General features: G+C 32.2%; 1 protein-coding gene across 1 annotated transcript in view; it reads right to left on the bottom strand.

Annotated features, from left to right (window-relative positions):
- Positions 1–19850, bottom strand: part of LOC145694940 (5-phosphohydroxy-L-lysine phospho-lyase) — a 97383-nt gene that overhangs the window by 9461 nt on the left and 68072 nt on the right. The window contains exons 5-9 of the mRNA XM_081771727.1: positions 19398–19606; positions 14230–14357; positions 9149–9246; positions 5037–5281; positions 872–1019 (exon numbers count right to left, since the gene is read on the bottom strand). Of these exons, the coding sequence (XP_081627853.1) occupies positions 872–1019; positions 5037–5281; positions 9149–9246; positions 14230–14357; positions 19398–19606 (828 nt within the window). The remainder of the gene's footprint in view (positions 1–871; positions 1020–5036; positions 5282–9148; positions 9247–14229; positions 14358–19397; positions 19607–19850) is intronic.

The raw sequence follows: 19850 nt of genomic DNA, 5'->3' as shown, positions 1-19850 counted from the left end.
TTCGAATTATCTTACCGCAAAGAAAATCGTAAATCTGTGCTCTTTGTGCCATAAATTGGCCACATATAGCCTCGAATGATAAACATATAGTCAAAAGCCCAAGACTTACATCTCTTTAAGATTACAATTGCTCCACATTGACCAATGTTGTTTTCGTAGAACAATTGAGGACTGATCTTGAGGGAACTTCTATTCCTCAGAGGGCAGAGAGTAAGATGCCATCGTCCAAAATAATATGCGCTGTTACAGCAGGATTTTCTGTGTCTTAGCGAATCCCTTCTTAACTTATGGACACAACTTCTTTATATAATAACGTTAAATTTTATAATTTGGAGGTTCATACCATACTCTTATTTGTTTGCATTTCAGATCTGTTGTTTAAGGTGTATGATGAACAAATATTATCTTTATGCAAAGTTGCATTTAATAATTTTTATTTTATAATAACTTTCTACTTAATTAAAAAACTTTTCTTATCCATATATAAATGATCGCATCCACACCCCTTTCAGTATGTCCTTACATCAGAACTTTATTATTGTACAGATAGAATTATGTTATTATAAGCATTCATTTGTTTGATTTTCATGGAATAAATAGTTTCGACTCAGAAAGTAAAGTGAACTATAAACTCGATACCAATCAAAGACGTATTATTTTGTTGCGAACACTTCATAAAGAGGTTGTTCATTTCAAGGATGATGCTTGCCATTATTGATGAACAGAAAGTACACTAAGGTATCAACTATTAAAAAACTGAATACGGAAAACAAATGTGATATAATTACAGAATAACTTCACGTAAACGAACACTTACGAATACTTTCCACTTTTCCTTAAACAAAACAAAACAAAATAATAATGCACTTACGTCTGTATCGGTCATCTCTGTTAAAACTTCCTCTAAGATCTTTACAAAATGGTCCGCATTTTCATGGCTAAACACCATTGGAGGCTTCAATTTCAGAACATTTCTATGTGGGCCATCAGCACTTACTAAGATAAATTCTTCCTTCATTCTACAATTAAAAGAAAAATGAATTTAATTTTCTGTATTTTAGAAATCATAAACATGGTTTCACGTGGTACTACATGATCTACAACTAGAAAAAGGCTTCTGCGAAAATCAAACACATACGGATTTTCTATATGTTTTCATCTCTAATATATATACTGCTGTTTAATATTATTTCTTCCAGTCATTTATAATTGTGAATGTGAGAGTACGTGAGAATTTTGGATCGAAAGTTAGAGTTCAAAAAGAAATACAGACGGAAGGAAGAAGTGGAAGTGTTTTAGAGTTATAACACGAAGATATCTCAGGATAGCAATAAAAGGAAGTAGGTGAAAAGAGTGAGAAAGAGAAAACAGGATTTAAAAAGTTCTAGTTCCTATTCTGACTTAAGAAGGTGGATGATGTTTGAAAGAATATACACGTCTATAAATATCAAATATTTAAAGTATTGGAAACAGATACTTTCGATCCACGAATGGTTCATTATCAAAATATTAAAGTTCAGAAAAGATATGATCCATCACAATGCATCCTGTTATGTGTCACTTATCAGATATTTTGACCGTTTGACTGGAGAATGAATAGGCAAGTCAATGTTGGAATATGTTTAAAGAGAGAAAATGCTTGAAAGAAGGAGAGTTTCATGACTACTCCCTAATCCCGCAAAGATTAACTAACCAAATGTCTAATGTACAATAATGGAGATTAAAAGTATATAATTTATTGGTTATTTTTGCATTTCTTTGTTTTTACTATTCCTCCAGCTGCTACTTCTGTTGATTTCTAAATAGTTATTTTCTTCCGATTGCACTCTCCTCTCTCTAGTATTTTCTCCTTTCTTCCCTAAAACCTTACTCAGACACTGATCTGACTAGTGATTCTCCCCATCAATTCAAAATGGCAGATGAGTGACATCGTTTTTTTCTTCTTTCTTCTTAACAGTCCAACAATGACCTGTTTGTAAATGTTAAAGTTTCAATGTTTAGTTGTCATAACTCATTACGTAACTATAACTGAGATTTTTACTTTCACAGTGAATTAGTAAAAAATATAAGTTGGTCAAAAATTAATTCTGAGATTCTAAGAGTTCACGGGAAAAAAAGTAGACCCTCAACCAAATCAATAATCATTATATAATGAATTTTATTAGAAAGGTAAGTAATAAGAATACGATACGTCAAAAAGCAGTAGCTACCTGGGGCTCCTCTTCCAATAAAGACCATTACTTCTTACTGGCAGTATGTATTGATAGAATGCCTTTCAATTTATTTTATAATAACAGCAATTAAGGCTTGCTTTCACGAAAATACATTTGAGAAAATATGTCTCAAGGAAGTAACCATGAATACTGTACTTGTATTAATCAAATATAATATTGTTAACAATATTTTCGTTAAACGAAAAGAATTAACTTAATTTAGCACAGATCAAGCGCAAGTGTATATTCCATACAAGTTACAACACTTAATATAAATAGATACATACAAAGAAAAAATACAAATATATGAGGTATTCTAGATAGACACTCGACAAAATTTATGTGTATTTTCAATGCTCGGAAATTACTTTTAAAGCTGTTCGAGTAGTAATATCAAACTACTTCGTGGCAGATACTTTCCGTGCCTCTATGCGTAGTTCGTAGAAGTCGTTCCTCTTTCTCGTACCAGAAAATATTTCAAAATAATTGGACGATTATTCTTACTGTTCAAAATGGATTTTTAGGAAATATGTCTTTGCAGAGTTCGCTCTTACTACTCGGAACGCCTCATATGAATTACATTTTGCTTCTTCAATAGAAAAATAGGGGAAGCAAAATTATTCATATGTAGAACTTTCATCTATACCAAACAATCTCTATTTCCATTACATTTATCATTAGTCTCCTTGAGCTTAGCATAGTCGTTCTTCATTAAGTAGAATATTTCATTTCATTTTGTCAATGGAATAAAAATGGTCGTGTCGTTTTAATTCTTTCCTGAAAAGGACTTCGAAACGACACAGATAATTTTTCTTCTTGGTGTAAGAAATGGCTCCTAAAAGTGAATCCCTATAAGAGCAGATCCATAACATTTTCCCTAAAGAAAAATATTGTACACACAACATAAAACATAAATAGTTCGCCTATCACGAGAATCAATAGTCATAAGGATCTCGGAGTTATTTTTGACACAAAACTAACTTTTACAGAAAATATTAACACTATTACTAAGCAATTGATGCGTCTTGTAGGACTTCTGTACAGATTAACAGAAATACGGAACATCTCTTCCTTAGCAACGTTCTATAAGGCAATAATTTTTCCTAAAATGGAATATTGTTCACTTATCTGGACAATGGCAGCTCCTACAAACCTATCTCGGGTAAACACAGTTCTAAACTTCTTCCTGACAATAGTGTGTTTCAGAGTACCTCGCACACGTGCGATAATAGAACCTGAATTGTTTCGAACACTAAATATTCAACTATCTGACACTCGTCATAAAATCAGTGATCTCAAATATCTGTACAACCTCACACATGACCAACTCAGGTCCGAAACGCTACTCTCAGAATTGTATTTCTGAATTCCATTCAGACAAAGACGTGGTTACACACATCTTTTTCATATAGTACGACCTAGACTCTCAATACTTCAACGCTCTCTGTTGTATAGGCTCCCTAAATTATACAACGAAATGTCACATACACCCGTAGATTTATTTAATTCTGAAACTGCATATAACTCTGCACTACGTCATTTTAATGGATAAATTCTAGTCAGCTATGGTCTACCTTTCTTGTTATTACTTAGATGTTATATTATTATTATTATTATTATTATTATTATTATTATTATTATTGTCCTATGTTATCATTAAACTGGCGTTCAGCTACATCTGAGATTATGTTCGTAAATAAATAAATAAATAAATAAAGTCTTATATCTGTTACGGTTTTAAATTGAGATGGAAATGTATTTAAATTCAGATTTAAATTAAGATGAAACACATGTCAATATATTTCCAACACCAATGTTTTTGATTTTTTAAAAACTGTACTTATTCATTCCTAGTTACCGATAGGGTTTGAGTAAACAATGAATGTTAGATAATACCTTTAAATTCAAGATAATGATAAGACTTCTTTCTGAAAATCATTTTATTTACTTTAAATTCAGATTCCTGAAAGTTCCTTGCACTTCCAAGATTTCGGTTCTTCTCAAGAGCCTTGTTCACGGAGGATGACAGTGGAAGTAAAGAAATAAAAGCATCTACTTGATAAGTGACAGGCAGAAATTAACATGGTGTATTTTTACTGCTCTTCTCCGGTGAGTCCATTCCTTTATATTACTTTGATATTTTTATTTCTTTTACTTCTTTATATTACTTTGATATTTTTATTTCTTTTACTTCTATTTTTATCCTCCGTGAACAAAATTAGGGAGGAGAGCTGAAAGCTTGAAAGTGCAAGAATTTTTAGAAATTAGAATTTAAAGTAAGTTAAATGGTTCTTAAAATCCTAAGTGTGTTAGCATGTCCCTTCTAAAAACTTTCTTCATAAAAGGTTTCATTATTTACTGTTTCGAAGGCAAAACGACGAGGCGACTTTGGGGGGTGGGAGGGAGTCACATTGGTTAAAATAAAAGTTTTATCGCTTCAAAATAACCAAGGAAAAACAACGAGGCGACTTTGGGGAAAGTCACATTGGTTAAAATAAGGTTTTATCTCTTCAAAATAAGGAAAGAAAATTTATCTGCTGTACTATTTCTTGTATATATCAGATAACCTTCTTTATCTGAATTTTAAGCAACAACATTCTTATGTTTAGTAATGTGACTTCCCTTAAGAGCTGTCCCTGGCTGTAACAGTTTCATCTGGAACTTAGTTAAAAAAAATAAATAATCGAATATCAACACATGAGAATAAGGCAATAATAAAATGCCTTACTTTCCTTAGCAAAGTAGTTCATTTTATTATTGCCTTATTCTTTCTATATTTACTATTGGTATAATTTATAACAAATTTGGAAAAGATTAACTTACCTGGTAACTATGTGTTGTGCTTCTGATGTAGCTGGCTCTCGACTTTCCCTGTCTTTCACTAGATCAATTCCAATAAAGAATCCAGTTCCACGGACATCTCCGATGATTGGGAATTTGTCAGCTAAGCAACGAAGTGAATTGACAAGATGGTTGCCTACTCGAGTGGCACGCTCTCTTAATCTTTGATTTTCTATCACATCCAATACTGCATTACCAATGGCGCAAGATACCGGATTGCCTCCGTACTGAAAATTTAATTCACATTGCTTTTAACACCAATTCTTTGTTGCATATATGAATAAATATCTAACCAAATATTCAAGGATTTTTTGCAGATATTTGCTTGTTTCTTTGTTTTACAGGAAGCCAGAACTTAGGTTTATGACTATCTTAAACAACTTCAAGTCTAAAGTGAAGGTAAGATATTACCATAATATTAAAAGACGTTATCTTACCTTAACCCTTTCCTCTCGAATGCGGCGAGAGCCCCGACATTCGAGATTTTCCTTTCCGCTCGTATGTCGGGGCTACCCCGCACTAATTTTGACGCTTTAGTTACTCGCATGTCGACAGAGCCCCGCTTGTATGATTTAGTAGACAACTTCTGCCATCTTTTGGCAGTCTATTCAACTCCTTACTCGGCTATTCCTGCTACAGTTTTCAACAAATGAAAAGCGATATACAAATGTAAACAAACACTAAAGATGGCTGAGTTTGTGAGAAACGAAGATATACAAGGTGTTTTGGAAGCTGCAGATGCCGATTTCAATGATAGTGGTAGTGAATATTTAGATAATGATAGTTTGAGTGAAGAAAGTAGTGGTGATAAATCTTCCGATTCCAACGAAAATGATGACCAAGTGACAGGTGATGTGTTGACAAGGGACATAGGACTCCCTATGGTAATAATGATGCAGATTTTCCAAAAATACCCTTCACAGCAAATTCCGGGTATGAACCACCAGTTGTTGGAAGGCCAACTACAGAAATTGAATTTTTCCAATTATTTTTTAGTGACACTTTGGTTGAGGAAATTACAATTGAAACAAAGAGGTATGCTAAGTCTAAGATACAAATGCCACTACAAAAAAGGTCTATTTGGTGCACTTGGCATGACATGACAGGTCCTGAAGTGAAGGCATTTTGGAGTGTAATACTAAATATGGCACTAAATCCTAAACGAAACATACAAGATTACTTTTCAGAGGAATGGTTGGACAAATGTTCATTTTATAAGGACATTTTCAACCGCGATAGGTTTTTCAAATTTTTTGGATGCTTCACTTGTGCCCCCCAGCACCTCAGATGCAACAAGGTGTTCGTGCAAGGGGTTCAAAGATAAAAAACATTGTGGAACATCTTGACAACAAGTTTAGGGAATTTTTTGTGCCAGGACAAAATGTAAGCATTGATGAAAGTACAGTGGGGTTCAAAGGGAGAATAGTTTTTAAGTGCTACAACCCACAGAAGCCAACCAAATGGGGGCTACGAGTATTTGTATTGGCCGACTCAAGTACTGCGTATATCCCAAAATAAATCCGAGCTGTACAGCTAGCTGGGTCAAAACAAATTCGAGAGGATATATGCAATTTAATGGAAACACTTGAAAAAATGCAACTTACTGGATTAATATAGCATTATCCAACCTTTCGCTCTCAAAGCAGCTCTGACTTTGGAATGGAGTCATAGAAATCGTGAATCGTAACAAGTGGAATATTACACCATTCCGCGTGTAATGAATCACCCAGTTCCGTGAGAGAGAATGGAGAAGAAAATTGCACCAGATTTGCGTCTCGGAAAAAGACCACAGATGATTAATGATGTTCAAATATAGGGTATCAGGATTGGACGGGCCAAGGAGGACGTTTAACTTGATCTCAAATCACTCAAACCATACTGCAACAATTACAGGTGTATGAATGGGCGCATTATCATTATCAAATATGGCATCATTGTCTAGAAAAATCTGAACCATAGGATGCATATGATTCCCTAAAACAGCGACATTATCACGGGCAGTGACGCGACCAGTAAGTGATATCACAGGACGAACTGAAAAAACATGATATTTTGGTCCACAGCATCACACATCACAGAGCTTCAGCCATGTTTCACAGTTGGGCAGAGACACTGCTGATTATATGTTTCTTTGGGCGTCCACCACACACAAACACAGTCTGTGGTTTGAGATAAGATGAACGATTACTCATTCGACCACATCACACGTTTCTCATCAACAATCCATGTTCAATATCAGCGGCACCACTGATGTCCTGCTAAAGCGTTATCGTCTGTTATCCGCAATCTGGTGCTAAACTTTATGGTCCGTTATCAACAATTTGGAGCTAAAGTGTTATGGTTCGTTTATGGTTGGTTTCACCAGTGCAATTCGACCCCGCATGTCCCATGTCATGTAACTAGTGGTGAACTGTGATTGTCGAATAGACTGTGAAGGGTACTGCTTGAATCCACCGCCACTTGCACCACAGTTGCTCAACGGTTCTGAGTGACAGTCCGCTTTAGTGCTCGACGAGACCTGTCATTGAATTTTTTTTTCCAACCACTCTTTCTCTTCGCCGATGTGGTTTCGCCGTGCGTTTTATAGGTCGTCATCACCTTGCACACTGTCCCTCGCGACATATCCGACACACTTGCCACTTTCGTCACTCTCGCTTAACATAGCCGAGTGGCAAGTTGCCCTCTTTTAGAAACATAGGTAACCCATTTTACAGTATCGCCGTCTATTCAGTTTACTGCACACTGCCCTTCTACTTCATCTCACACAGTACGGAATTTGCCCTAACACATCACCACCAACAGTAGAGCATTGAGAAGTATATGTGTTTCGTGTTCTATTTATAGATGAAGTAGCAGAAAAAGATTAAAAACAGGAGATTTATTAAAATATAAAACAGAAGAAAAGCCTATGTAGTAGGCATGAAAATAGGATTTGAAGTATCGCTTGCTTTTATACATACTTTCAATCGGTTTCTCACATTCTTCTGTTCTGATATACCATACGTTTGCTTTACATTATTCAAGTAAACAACTCGTACTTCGTACTTAATATTTCATTGAAATTAGGTTTGTGGAATATTTAATATGACTGTTTTATATAAATACTGATCTGTTTGATCATGGATGGCTTTTGGATTATTATTGATCCAAATTATTTATGTTTGACTTCTTCTTGGATTACTGAAAATAAATCCAAACAATTTTCTTGTTTCTTACAACATTATCTAGTTTGGAAATAACCAATCACTGTTCTGAACCATTCGTAATCTGTTGCAAGTACTTAAATCGCAAGTATTTTATTTTGAAGCTCCTTTTCGCAAGTAAAGAATAACTTAACACAATTAAGATCAGCAGTGTACAACGATGACTTTACAACAGCGTACAAAGATTATTTATTTATTTATTTATTTATAAACATTTTTGGGCATTACCGCCATCTATGGTTTTAAGTCCGTCATTATGAGAGATGACGTCCCTCGGCGAGCACACTATCCGGGAAACGGGGAAAGAAGAAGCCTAGGACCTGAATGTTAGAAACTATCTCGGCTTTTTTCTAGTGTGAATGAGGAAGACCCAGGAAAACTCAGAATAGCTGGCCTGAAGAAGCTATTATAACTTTTCGACCGAGTGTTCTCACCGGGAATTGAATCTAAGACCGCTCGCATCAAGGACGAGAGCGTTAGCGACTACGTTATATGGGGCCACAGAGCGCAAAGTGCATTTGCAAATGTATCAGTATAAAGTAAGTGTTACCATACTGTATAGTTGAAAAATGCGTTTTAAGGAATTTGAAATACAGAATGAAATACTATCTTATAAAATTTTATTTAACCTTATCAGCAAACAAATTCACTAAAGGACAAAAGTATTATCTTAGTAATTTATTTTCAATATTTTCAAAAATGTATCTTCACAAGAAAAACCCACAACTTTATAGTAGAAGCGGATACCAATATGAAGAAAACACTAACTCTTAATTTAAATGTAAAATACTTCTCTAAAAACTATATTCCCAAAAATACCGAATTTTAAAAATCTAAATATCCCAATCATACTAATTAGGATATAAAATAAAATTTTAGAAAAATACTCACTGTATTAAAATATTCCATTCCAGTACTGAGAAAGCTCTGAGCAATCTCTTGAGTGGTTATCACTGCTGCTACTGGATGTCCATTTCCCATTGGTTTTCCTGAAATTACATAAAAAAATATTTGCCTTCAGTTATGAGAAAAAAAAAGATAAAATGAAATAGCTTATTGTACTTAATGTATAAAGTTAAAAAGGTATATTTATATACAATTCAGAAATGTCAGCGTGACAAAATATTCAGGCTCATGTTTTGTTATATATTGTATATACTGTATATAAAACAAAAATAAATGTTAATTCCAGACTGTTTTAGTACAATGTTTGATTAGTTTACAGTAGCGGCTCGTAGTCTGTACAAGCACCGGTTGCAACGCTGCAATATCAAAGGTATGTACGTACGCGCAAGTGTTCCCCTCCCCCAGCATTCTTGAGTCTTATCCAAGAAATATTCAGGAAATATGAAGAGGAAAGTCTTTTAAGCTCTATTTGTATATTATTGATTAAATTATTTCTCTAATATTCATTTAATATATAAGCTATTTCCTTTTTTTCAACCAACCACTATCAATGTACGTTTATACACTATTTATATACAAAACCTCTACACTCATGTTATTGAACACGAGATAAATCGAATATATAGTATGTGCTGTAAGCCATGAATGATGGCGTTAATCCGAAAAGAAAAAAAAAAAGCAAGAAAATTGCATGCACGCAGTTAAACAAAATTATTTAATTATATAAACTATGCATTATTTTAGAATGGAAGGTCTTTCTTCGATCTTTCGGGCTTCAAATTTTTCTATGACTTTATTGAAATCGGAAATGCTGCTCGCCAAGTTTCTCTGAATAGAAAGCATCGCTACCGCAAATATTTTCCGCTTTATTTTCTTTAGGGTCCAGAAACACCTCTCTCCTCCGACAATATGCATTTTGTTAGCATTTCTTTGTATAAATATACGGGAAAAAAGTCCATTTTCAGGAACCATGTATTTTTTTGTCTGTAAAGAAACATGAAATCTAAGATATTTTCCTTTGAAAATGAAAAAAAAAAATAGTTTAACATTCCAGCAAATTAGGCTAAAGAAGACAGATGAGTATTGGAAGTGAATGATTTGATATTAATTTATGCTCTCCGCCAGAAATCGAACACGGAATCATGTGCACGAAAGACACAGAGCTAGGAATTAGACCAGTAGTAAGACATTTTCTTCTTGGAGACTCGATTGACCCCCCCCCCCCCAGAATACGATTTTTTTTTTTTTTTAAATAAATCTTATCCCAAGAATTTTCACCTTTGTATTATAAATGTTAAATAAAATCTATTGACTTCGAACGACCGCCCCCCAAACTTTCAGCCTGGATCCGTCCCTGCTACCACCAGACTTACATTTGTTCTTTGCGAGTTTATGTTTTGTGAATAACTTCTTTCTTCCACGCGTCTCTATCTTCCTCACCCTATCAATTGAGTCAAGCGCTGCTAAGCAGAGGAATTCGTAACTATCACAGAAGCTGACCAGTTGCGGAGAAAATACAACCGCAAGGGACCAATACGGGAAGATAGGAGCGTTGCAAGAATAAATCCACTTCCCCATGTTAAGAGATAGGAGCTCGCTGCCATATGCTCAATGTTACTGCTTCCAGTGGCAACGTTCGCTGCCACTGGAAAAGTAAATCTCTCTTTTTTTCTTTCTGTTTTTTAATTGACTTTTTTCAGAAATGCATCAATACTGTTTTGCGCTCAAGAGCAAAGGTTTTTTTTTACTGATACACTACTTTAACACTTAAAAATATTTTTAGTATTAAAAAAAATATATCCGGTTGCACAACCATGCAACATATAGTACCAGCCGCCACTGTTAGTTTACATAAAGCAACAGATTTTACACATAGTAGCTTAGTGTATTAGTTTATACTGTACATTCAATTTACTTCAAATGTGTCGAACGAACGAATACGTCTGTCAAGCTCAATATGTTCGTATGTAAGATTATTTCGGACTTAAAATTTATGAAATTCATCATTTCTGTAGAAATTTTTGCTGCCCATATTCATTTCACATTCGCAAAGCTAATTTTATTAGTAACGTCGTCATTCATTGGCAGTAATACAATTAACGAGATTATTCCTATATTTTATTCCTATGCTCATGTAGCCTCGGTGCTAAAACACTAAATTCAAATACTCTATTCCTATGAACTTTTTTGAAAATACATGTATCACTAAAAATGTGACTATCTTCTTTCGTTTGACTTTAACCGCTATTTGTCTCTATCAAAATATTTGTAATTATGTTCTATCTTAAATGAAACAAACACGTTAAAAATAAATATTTTAACAAACTATGTATTACGTATTTACAATTTGAAAGTACTCTCACATTTCGATGGCATAAAACCTTAAGAAAAATATATTTTCGTTACATAGAGATTCCATATTGGCAACAAAATGCAATCATGTTCATTTTCATTCCTTCTTTGATTAATTTTCGTGTAATTATCCCCTCTTTAGGAGTCATGAAGAAGTTTACATTATCCTAAGTTGGTCAAAAAAAAAGTTCTCGATTTTCCAGCTAATCTTTCATGTACTATTTTAAGTAATATATATATATATATATATATATATATATATATATATATATATATATATATTCCTCTAATCTCTGAAAAGTCAACGTGGAATATATAATAGTTACTTCAAATACGAATGAGCAAATGGATTACCATTATGAACACATGTAAACATTAGCGATCTATGTTGATTGACATGGTTTTATTATTATTATTTTTTATGAATGCGGAAGTTAATACACATTCAGAAAAATATATAGTTCCACTTGATTATATGGTATATATTTATTTCACAATTGAGAGAATCACTATCTTTCAAAGAAGAAATTAAAATAAAAAAATAAGTATTAACCTGGCAAGTGGCTAAATTTATCAAATATGTGAATACTAAATTATCTTGATTCTTGAACATCATCTTGCATCCCCTTGAACATTATCGTGAAGTATAAACCAAAAATTAAAGACAGGATGCTTTACAAAATTCTGAAACTATTTTACTAATAAAATCTCAAAATCTATTCGTTGAATGATAATTTAGCAGGGAACATTAGTTTTGTGCATCCAGAATGAATTATGGCCAACAAATTCAATGAATCACTTAATTTAAGCAAACAATAATACCTAAGTAATTTATAGAAACTAGGAAAGCACCAAGACATACCTAAAATAACACTGATAAACCTGTTGGCCCTCTTACAAAGTTAAAATTTAATGGTATAATTTAAGAATATCTCATTTAACTGAAGTTATATCAATATCATCATAGCGTTAGATGTTGAGTGCAAGAAACACATTATCCGTAATTATTACTACTACTGATCTTACTGCATTTCGAATTCAGTTCTGTCATTCGATGATTCCAGTTGCGTTGGTGTAATTTTCATCAACGAAGTTGGAAGATATTATTTTAAAATGAAATTAGTTGAGAAGGAGCTCCAATTAGAAACACAAGTCCAGTATTAATAATTAGAAATAATCGTAACATGTTCACATTGTATCTTGCATGGCCTGTATGAAACTATATGTATGATACCGGTACATTCTACGCTATTTTATTGTTGAAATAATGAATTTATCATTCTTTCTCCTCATTAAGAGAAAGTACTTTTAAACGGACTAATTAAACTTCTTTCATGATATTCTTATTTGGATTTGACATTATGTACAGCTAATTGAAATGTCTGCTTTCGCCCTGGAAGGAAAAGCAATTTAATATATATTTAATTTACAGAGAAGTAGCACAAATTTTTATTCTACATTAGTTTCTCGCTTTGGTCTCCTTTCAACTCATTTTTCTCAAAATAAAGTTCTTAAGATGCAAAATGCTTAGTCAAAAACCACTATAAAAGTTATTTTTCGCTTCTGCTTGTCAAGACGAAGCTAAGGATAACATTACTTTTATCTTGTAGCATCCTTCCTCTGCACTAAAATCTCACAATTTCACCCTTGTAATAAGTTACAATAGAACCTTCGCTAAGTTTTGAGATCGGTATTTCCATAAAGCTAATTTTCATAATTTAATATTCATATTTATAGATTTAGACTAATCTTGCAGAAGTGGAAAATTCATCTCACTAATATTACATACCATACATTATGAGCCAGTATATTGCTTTTTAATGAATTCTTAAAGAACTTAGCTTACTAAAAAAAAACTTCTTTATTAGGGATGGCCACATTTTTCGAAAAGTACTTTTTCGGAAAATGGCTTTTTCGAAAACGAAAAATGAAAAATTTTTCGAAAAACGAAAATTTTTTCGAAAAGCGAAAAACGAAAATTTTTTCGAAAAACGAAAAACGGAAAATTTTTCGTAAAAAGAAAAACGAAAAATATTTACGGAAAACGAAAAACGAAAAATTTTTTGAAAAAGCGAAAAACGAAAAATGAAATTTCCGAAAATCGAAAAACAGATTTTTCGAAAAAGGCCATCCCTATTCTTTATATGTTTTATCAATCTGTTCCCGTGTGTCTATCTGGAAGAGAAAAATTTTAAAGAACTGCTTCATGGAATGAATTTTGGCCAGGATGTAGACGATCAAAAGTTAGGAATCGAATGCGTTAATAGAGCTGATATTCCAACTGGAAGCGATAGAAATCAACCATTTCCAATTTTAATGCTTACTATAGAGCAAAAAAGATAATAGATAGGGAGAAGCGGTTTCCTCAATTGATTAAACGTTCAAAGAATACATTTCATCTCTATCTTGAAACCAGAAGAGGTAGAAAGTCACCACAACTTCCGTTTTCAATATTGATCTACATAAGAGTAAAACCAACAAGAGATAGCAAGATTTTTCTAGGGCAGATGTCTATCTCCATCGGCTTGATTGATCTTTGTCAAAGGAAGGTAAAATACAATCATGTAGCATTCAGAATACAAGTGCAACATAACACTTTTCTTTCGAAATGTTCAATGGAATAAGTATTGATCTCAAAACCTGGCCTATATATACACACATTCGCTATCGTCACCTTTATTACGGATACTATTCATTCATAGTTATGAACTTACCAACTGTAACTATATCTGGAATAACATCTTCACCCTGCAACTGGAAAGCCCACCAATGTTTGCCAACTCTTCCGAATCCTACTTGTACTTCATCTGCTATACATACGCCTCCTGCTTCTCGCACGTACCTGTAAAAATGGAATTTGTGACTTAAAAACCCACGTGTCTATAATAGGCCATTTGCAAATTATAGATTTCAAAAACTAAAATTACGAGTACAAGTTCGAAAAATCATTTCTATCAAGGTCCCTACCTGATCGAAATAATATTAAATCTAAATCTTAATTAAAATGGTAACAAAAATCTAATTTCTAATCAAAAATCTAATGGTGATTCCTTAAGAGCTCCAAATTAAGAAGAAAGGAATACTTTCACAATATAGACAAACTAGTAATATATGACAATAAGAAAAGTAGTACGCCAACATCCTAGATGCATTGGTCAACTGGTTCCTGTGAAATTACAGAAATAAGGAAATTTGAGGTCTGGTTAATGCTAAGACCGATGTACCGTTGGGTTCTCCAGATGGTATTAGCATTATGCTACCTATTTAGTGACAAGTACAATTCGGAAGCTATTTGAACGAAAGTAGAGAATACGAATCAGGAAAACCAATATTAATGGTGAATGGGCATCGATGTGTTGATGTCATTCATGTGCCAGTGCAAAATACGACTGGTAGGCATTGGCCCTTACGTGAAGTTGTGTCATGAACTTGAGCATAGTTTAAAAAGAAAAGTGATATTACTTTTAGCCAATTATTACTTGTTAGAAAGGAATCGCATTATTTTCTAGCCAGTTATTATATCTTAAAGTTTCTCGCGTTATTTTCCGTAATTACGTTTTGTACTCCATGGTAACACTTGAACTGCTTCTATACAAATATTAAGCAAATTAAATACACTCATGAAAGAAGAAAATAACACTGATACAAAAGATCTAACACTCGGACAAAACCAACAACTACATTCCCAAATGCTCTCTATACGAGAAAATAAATTACAAATAAAATACAAATTTCAAAAAAAAAAAAAAAAAAAAAGCCAAAGCAATTGGATAAACTATACAAGTCATTAGCTATTGTAATATGATTGCTAGAATAAAATCGCATGGCATCGCACTCGAAATTTAAGGCTGTTTACCAGAAATGTATATTTGGAGACATCACCTTCGCTCAAAACATTAAAATTCATGTAATTCGATAACAAAAAAGAGTTGTTAAAAATTACCTCACCCCCTCCTCCTCCCCACACAAACTAATATCTCACTTTTCACTGTTATGATTTGACGAATTTTTTCCTATCTCTAGTAACACACTGTATAAGTATTTATTACATTCTGTGTGCTACTACACTATTATAGTACATTACACTAAATTAGCATTATATGAACAATAAAGCAATGTAAAAAAGTGCTTACCTAAATAACATTTAAAATATTTGATTGTTATGCCTATATGATATAATATTTGTATAAGTGAATAAACGTACAGTAGTAGTTTCATTCTCATTCAGCAGGTTCTACTACCATATTATCCCGACAATGTTTTGTTACTTTCGATTAGCAAAATTCATAACGAGTGAAATAACTAGCGATTCTTCCCGCTGATAGGTTTCAATGTTCAAGAAAGGACAACGCTTATTATGAATATTCTACAATAGTTGGTGAAATGTCGAAACATTGTTGCAAGTAGAAATATAAGAGGAAAAGTCGTGATAGTTTGTAATGGGACGGAAATTGTATTTTGATAACATTTGGCAATATTTTGTTTTTGCGTTGTTTTTTTTTTTTTTTTTTTATTTATAAACGTACTAGCTTAGACATAAAATACTATTTATATTTTTAGCATGGGTTGCCACTTTTTATAAAAAAAAGGGAAAAAACTTATTAAAGAACTAATTTTTACTTTACGTATTTAGGTTTGTTGCTTTAAGACTTGTGCTATTATAATTTTGTTGCTACATGACACCTTATATTAAATTTGAACCATAGTTATTGAAAAAAAAAATATTAGCGGTTATTTTTGAAGGACAATAAATATTAGTTTAATTAACACTTACTGTACAGGTTATACTGTACGCCGAAAATTTTACCGTAGTAAGTTTACACCTGTAATACTTTGCAGCTGTGCTGTAATACTTAAAGAATGCAGATAAGTTTTTAGTATAAATATTTTTTGACTTTTTTAAATAAGACTATTATTTATAAGTGCAAAAACCACATTTTAGCAGCACTATAATGATATTAATACCCGTTTGCTATTTTTACTTTGATTTGCCGTTAGTTTTTATTTATAACTTTGAAGATTAAAATTTACAAGGAATGTTGTATTTTAAATGTTTTATTTTTTTAAAAGATATATTTATTTTGTTAATGCATTTATGAGTTTTAAGACTAATTATTAGATAAGTAACATGCTTCAATCTCTTTTTTTTTTTGCCGCACAATTTTGGACGATGAACAGTTTAACTTGCCCTCTTTCTTTACGGAAATTCTTTTTAAAAGCACAGTATACAAATTATAAAGATTATTTTGACAATTGTAAAGACACTAGTTAAACAATTTTAAAAACACACCAAACCAAAAGAGTGAACCATAATCAGAATTACATAAACAAATGAAAACAGACAAAACATCATAAACAGAATATTTAAAATATTGTAGGGGAAAAACTGAACGCTACAAGTTCTTATAAAATTTAAAATTACAGTATATGTAATATCACTCCTTGAAACTTTCACAGTTGATGTAAATTTAACAAATAATCTGTACCGTACTTAAATTAAGAAAGAACCTTCCAAAATTATTGACCAATTTAAGTCATGAAAGCTTCAATTTGATTTTCAATCTTTTTACGCATTCCAAACATACCGGTAATATACACTCTATATTAATGCTGTTGACATCATTATGTACCATATTCACAACATATGACGCCAAATTTTATAAACGCATATTTATTAATGAGTCAAATAAGACAACTAAAGAGTGGTAACCTTTCATCAAGTGTTTTTCAGAAGTAAGTTGAAAGATAAAGTGATCTCATTCATGTTTTCGATTACAGTTAAATATCAATTTTAGTCAATATTTTGAAGAGAACAATGAAGCACGTGATAACAAGTATTTGTTCATCAATTCAGTTGACTTAAAACAACATTCAGTAAATACTGAAGTTGGAATAGTGTCATACTTAAGAAAAACTACAAAACAATGGATGTTCAAAATGCAAGATAAGATTTGAAAGCATAAGAGAATATCACTAAAAACCACTTCACGCCAAACAATTACTATTTACTCAATTGTGAACAAATGAACACACTCCATTTTGTTTAGAACCGGATGAAACTACATAGATTTTTTTCTTCTAAAATATTGGTTTAGAACACCAACAACAAACGAAGGGCAACTAAATCTTGATAATTTAACTGACAAAAAAAGTTTTTCTTAATAAATTTTTGAAAAAAAAAAACAATTAATACATTAAACGTATTTTAAATAGGAAAATAAAATTAACTATTTCTAAATCAATATTCCTGTGTTAGAAATTAGCTTTAACACTAATTAGGCATTATGTGGTTTTGAAAGTAAGAGAAATGCATAAATTGTATTCTGCATCATTTAATAATTAAGACAATTTTGATTCTTGGAAGGGGAACAGTATTTAACCTCCAGAAATATATGTAAGAAATTGTCGGTATTGCAGCGAAAAAGCTTTAAAGGCATATTTTGTATTTTTCAATCGCTAGCCAGAGAATGAAACAAAAATCAAAAACATGATGAGACTTCATTGATTTCATTGTTAATTTAAACTACTGGCACTGGCTTACATATTACTGAAGATTAGTTATTTGTAAAAAAATATATGTAACTTTTGCAATCTTTTACTACTTCGTTCTGCTGCTTTTGTCCGTTTATTTTTAACTTTCTTTTGAAAATGGTCTGTGTATACAAATGTACTTAAGTAAACAGTTTTATATGCATAATACGAAATACAAGCAAGTTGCTCTCATTCAGTTATAGTGCATCTAAAAATGAATTCTATGTAGGTACGTGCTTTATACAGTTATCTACTGCTGAATTCTCAATTGGTAAGAAGTAAATCAAAAATACAACGCGACAAAGTCGCTTATATCTATTTGAGTATGTAAAGCAAATGATAACCACAACATTTAAGAGTAAAATATTTACTAGTCCGTCAGAAAACTGTTGCTGTGATATTCATTTTAAAATACAGTATCAGTTTGTTCCTGAATTTCTTCTACAGTGCTTGCAAAGTATTTATTCTTATAAATCATCATATTTACATAACGAGAAGTACAAATCTGCTTCATGTGTGTGTTATAATTATTAAAAGAAAGATAAAGAAACTTGAAGAACATAAGCACTAGAAGGATTCGGAGAAAAAAAACAGTAGAGGTAGAAAGTCATGTTGGACTAGCTTATTGTATGCAATTCAGAACATTGGTAGCGCAGCGGAAGGAATTTTTCATATTAATGTATTGTTGCTGGGTCGATTATTCGATATTCTCTACATCCTTTAGAGAAATTCTTTATTTAAGATTCTAGAATGAGTACAAGGGTAAGTGTATGATTCTCTTAAGTGTTCTGCATAATTATCAGCTGTAAAATCATTATTTTCATGTCCACTATATACAACACCATAGCTTAAACTTCTTGTATATGAATGAAGTATGAAAGAGATAACATAAATGCATATAATAAATATTTAATACATAATATTATAATTATAATGTATATATTTACAATTTCACTTCGCTATTTAATTAGACAATGTCTAACTATGACCCTGTCTGTATTTCTTTGTGTGTTATAGATTCCCAACCAGACTACTGTGTATTTTAGAATGCTGTACAATCTTGCAGGAAAAAAGACAATAATTCTTCTAACCTTATGGTAATAATAATAATAATAATAATAATAATAATAATAATAATAATACAAAAGATATGTTTGATAATCCCTTTTCTCTATTATTCAATCTCAAATTGTTTATTTTCATTTCTGCTCTAATATGCTTTTCCAACATTTCTTTGAATAAAAAAATATATCACATTACAGTTAAACAATGATAGTATTGTGCATCCATATTAAACATTACAAAACATTAGTTGAACTGGTTTAAAGCAACACTGTGAAACAAATCTTACTTGTAAACATTTCGAAGGTAATTTGGAGGAGGAATAATTTGTCCACCACAACTCTGCAAACTTTCAGCAATAAACGCACAAATGGTTCTCCCTTCATCTCTCGCTTTCTTGCAGATAGTCTTTACTTCGTCAGCATACCTCTTGCCAAGATCTTCTCCACGATGAGTGACATCACGGAACTTTCCCCTATAAGTATCTGGAGGTGGAGCCTACAAATGGAACAGAACAGATATATATTGATAGGATAGATACATATATATATTGACAGGAAGAAATGGGAATAAATTTTAAAAAATGAGGGATAGTTTGTCAGTGATCACTTTCCTCTCAATTTTCCACTCTTTTTTATTCAGAATTCTTCTGTCAACCTGAATTGGTGTAAATGAAATAGCCAGATAATGAGTGTTCTGTCGCACTCCAGGAAATTAGGTTTTAGTATCTCAACTTAAGATT

The sequence above is a fragment of the Thermobia domestica genome, chromosome 1 (assembly GCF_964235325.1).
Source record: "Thermobia domestica chromosome 1, izTheDome1.hap1.1, whole genome shotgun sequence".
Classification (NCBI taxonomy): domain Eukaryota; kingdom Metazoa; phylum Arthropoda; class Insecta; order Zygentoma; family Lepismatidae; genus Thermobia; species Thermobia domestica.
This window is presented reverse-complemented; position numbering and strand designations above follow the sequence as displayed.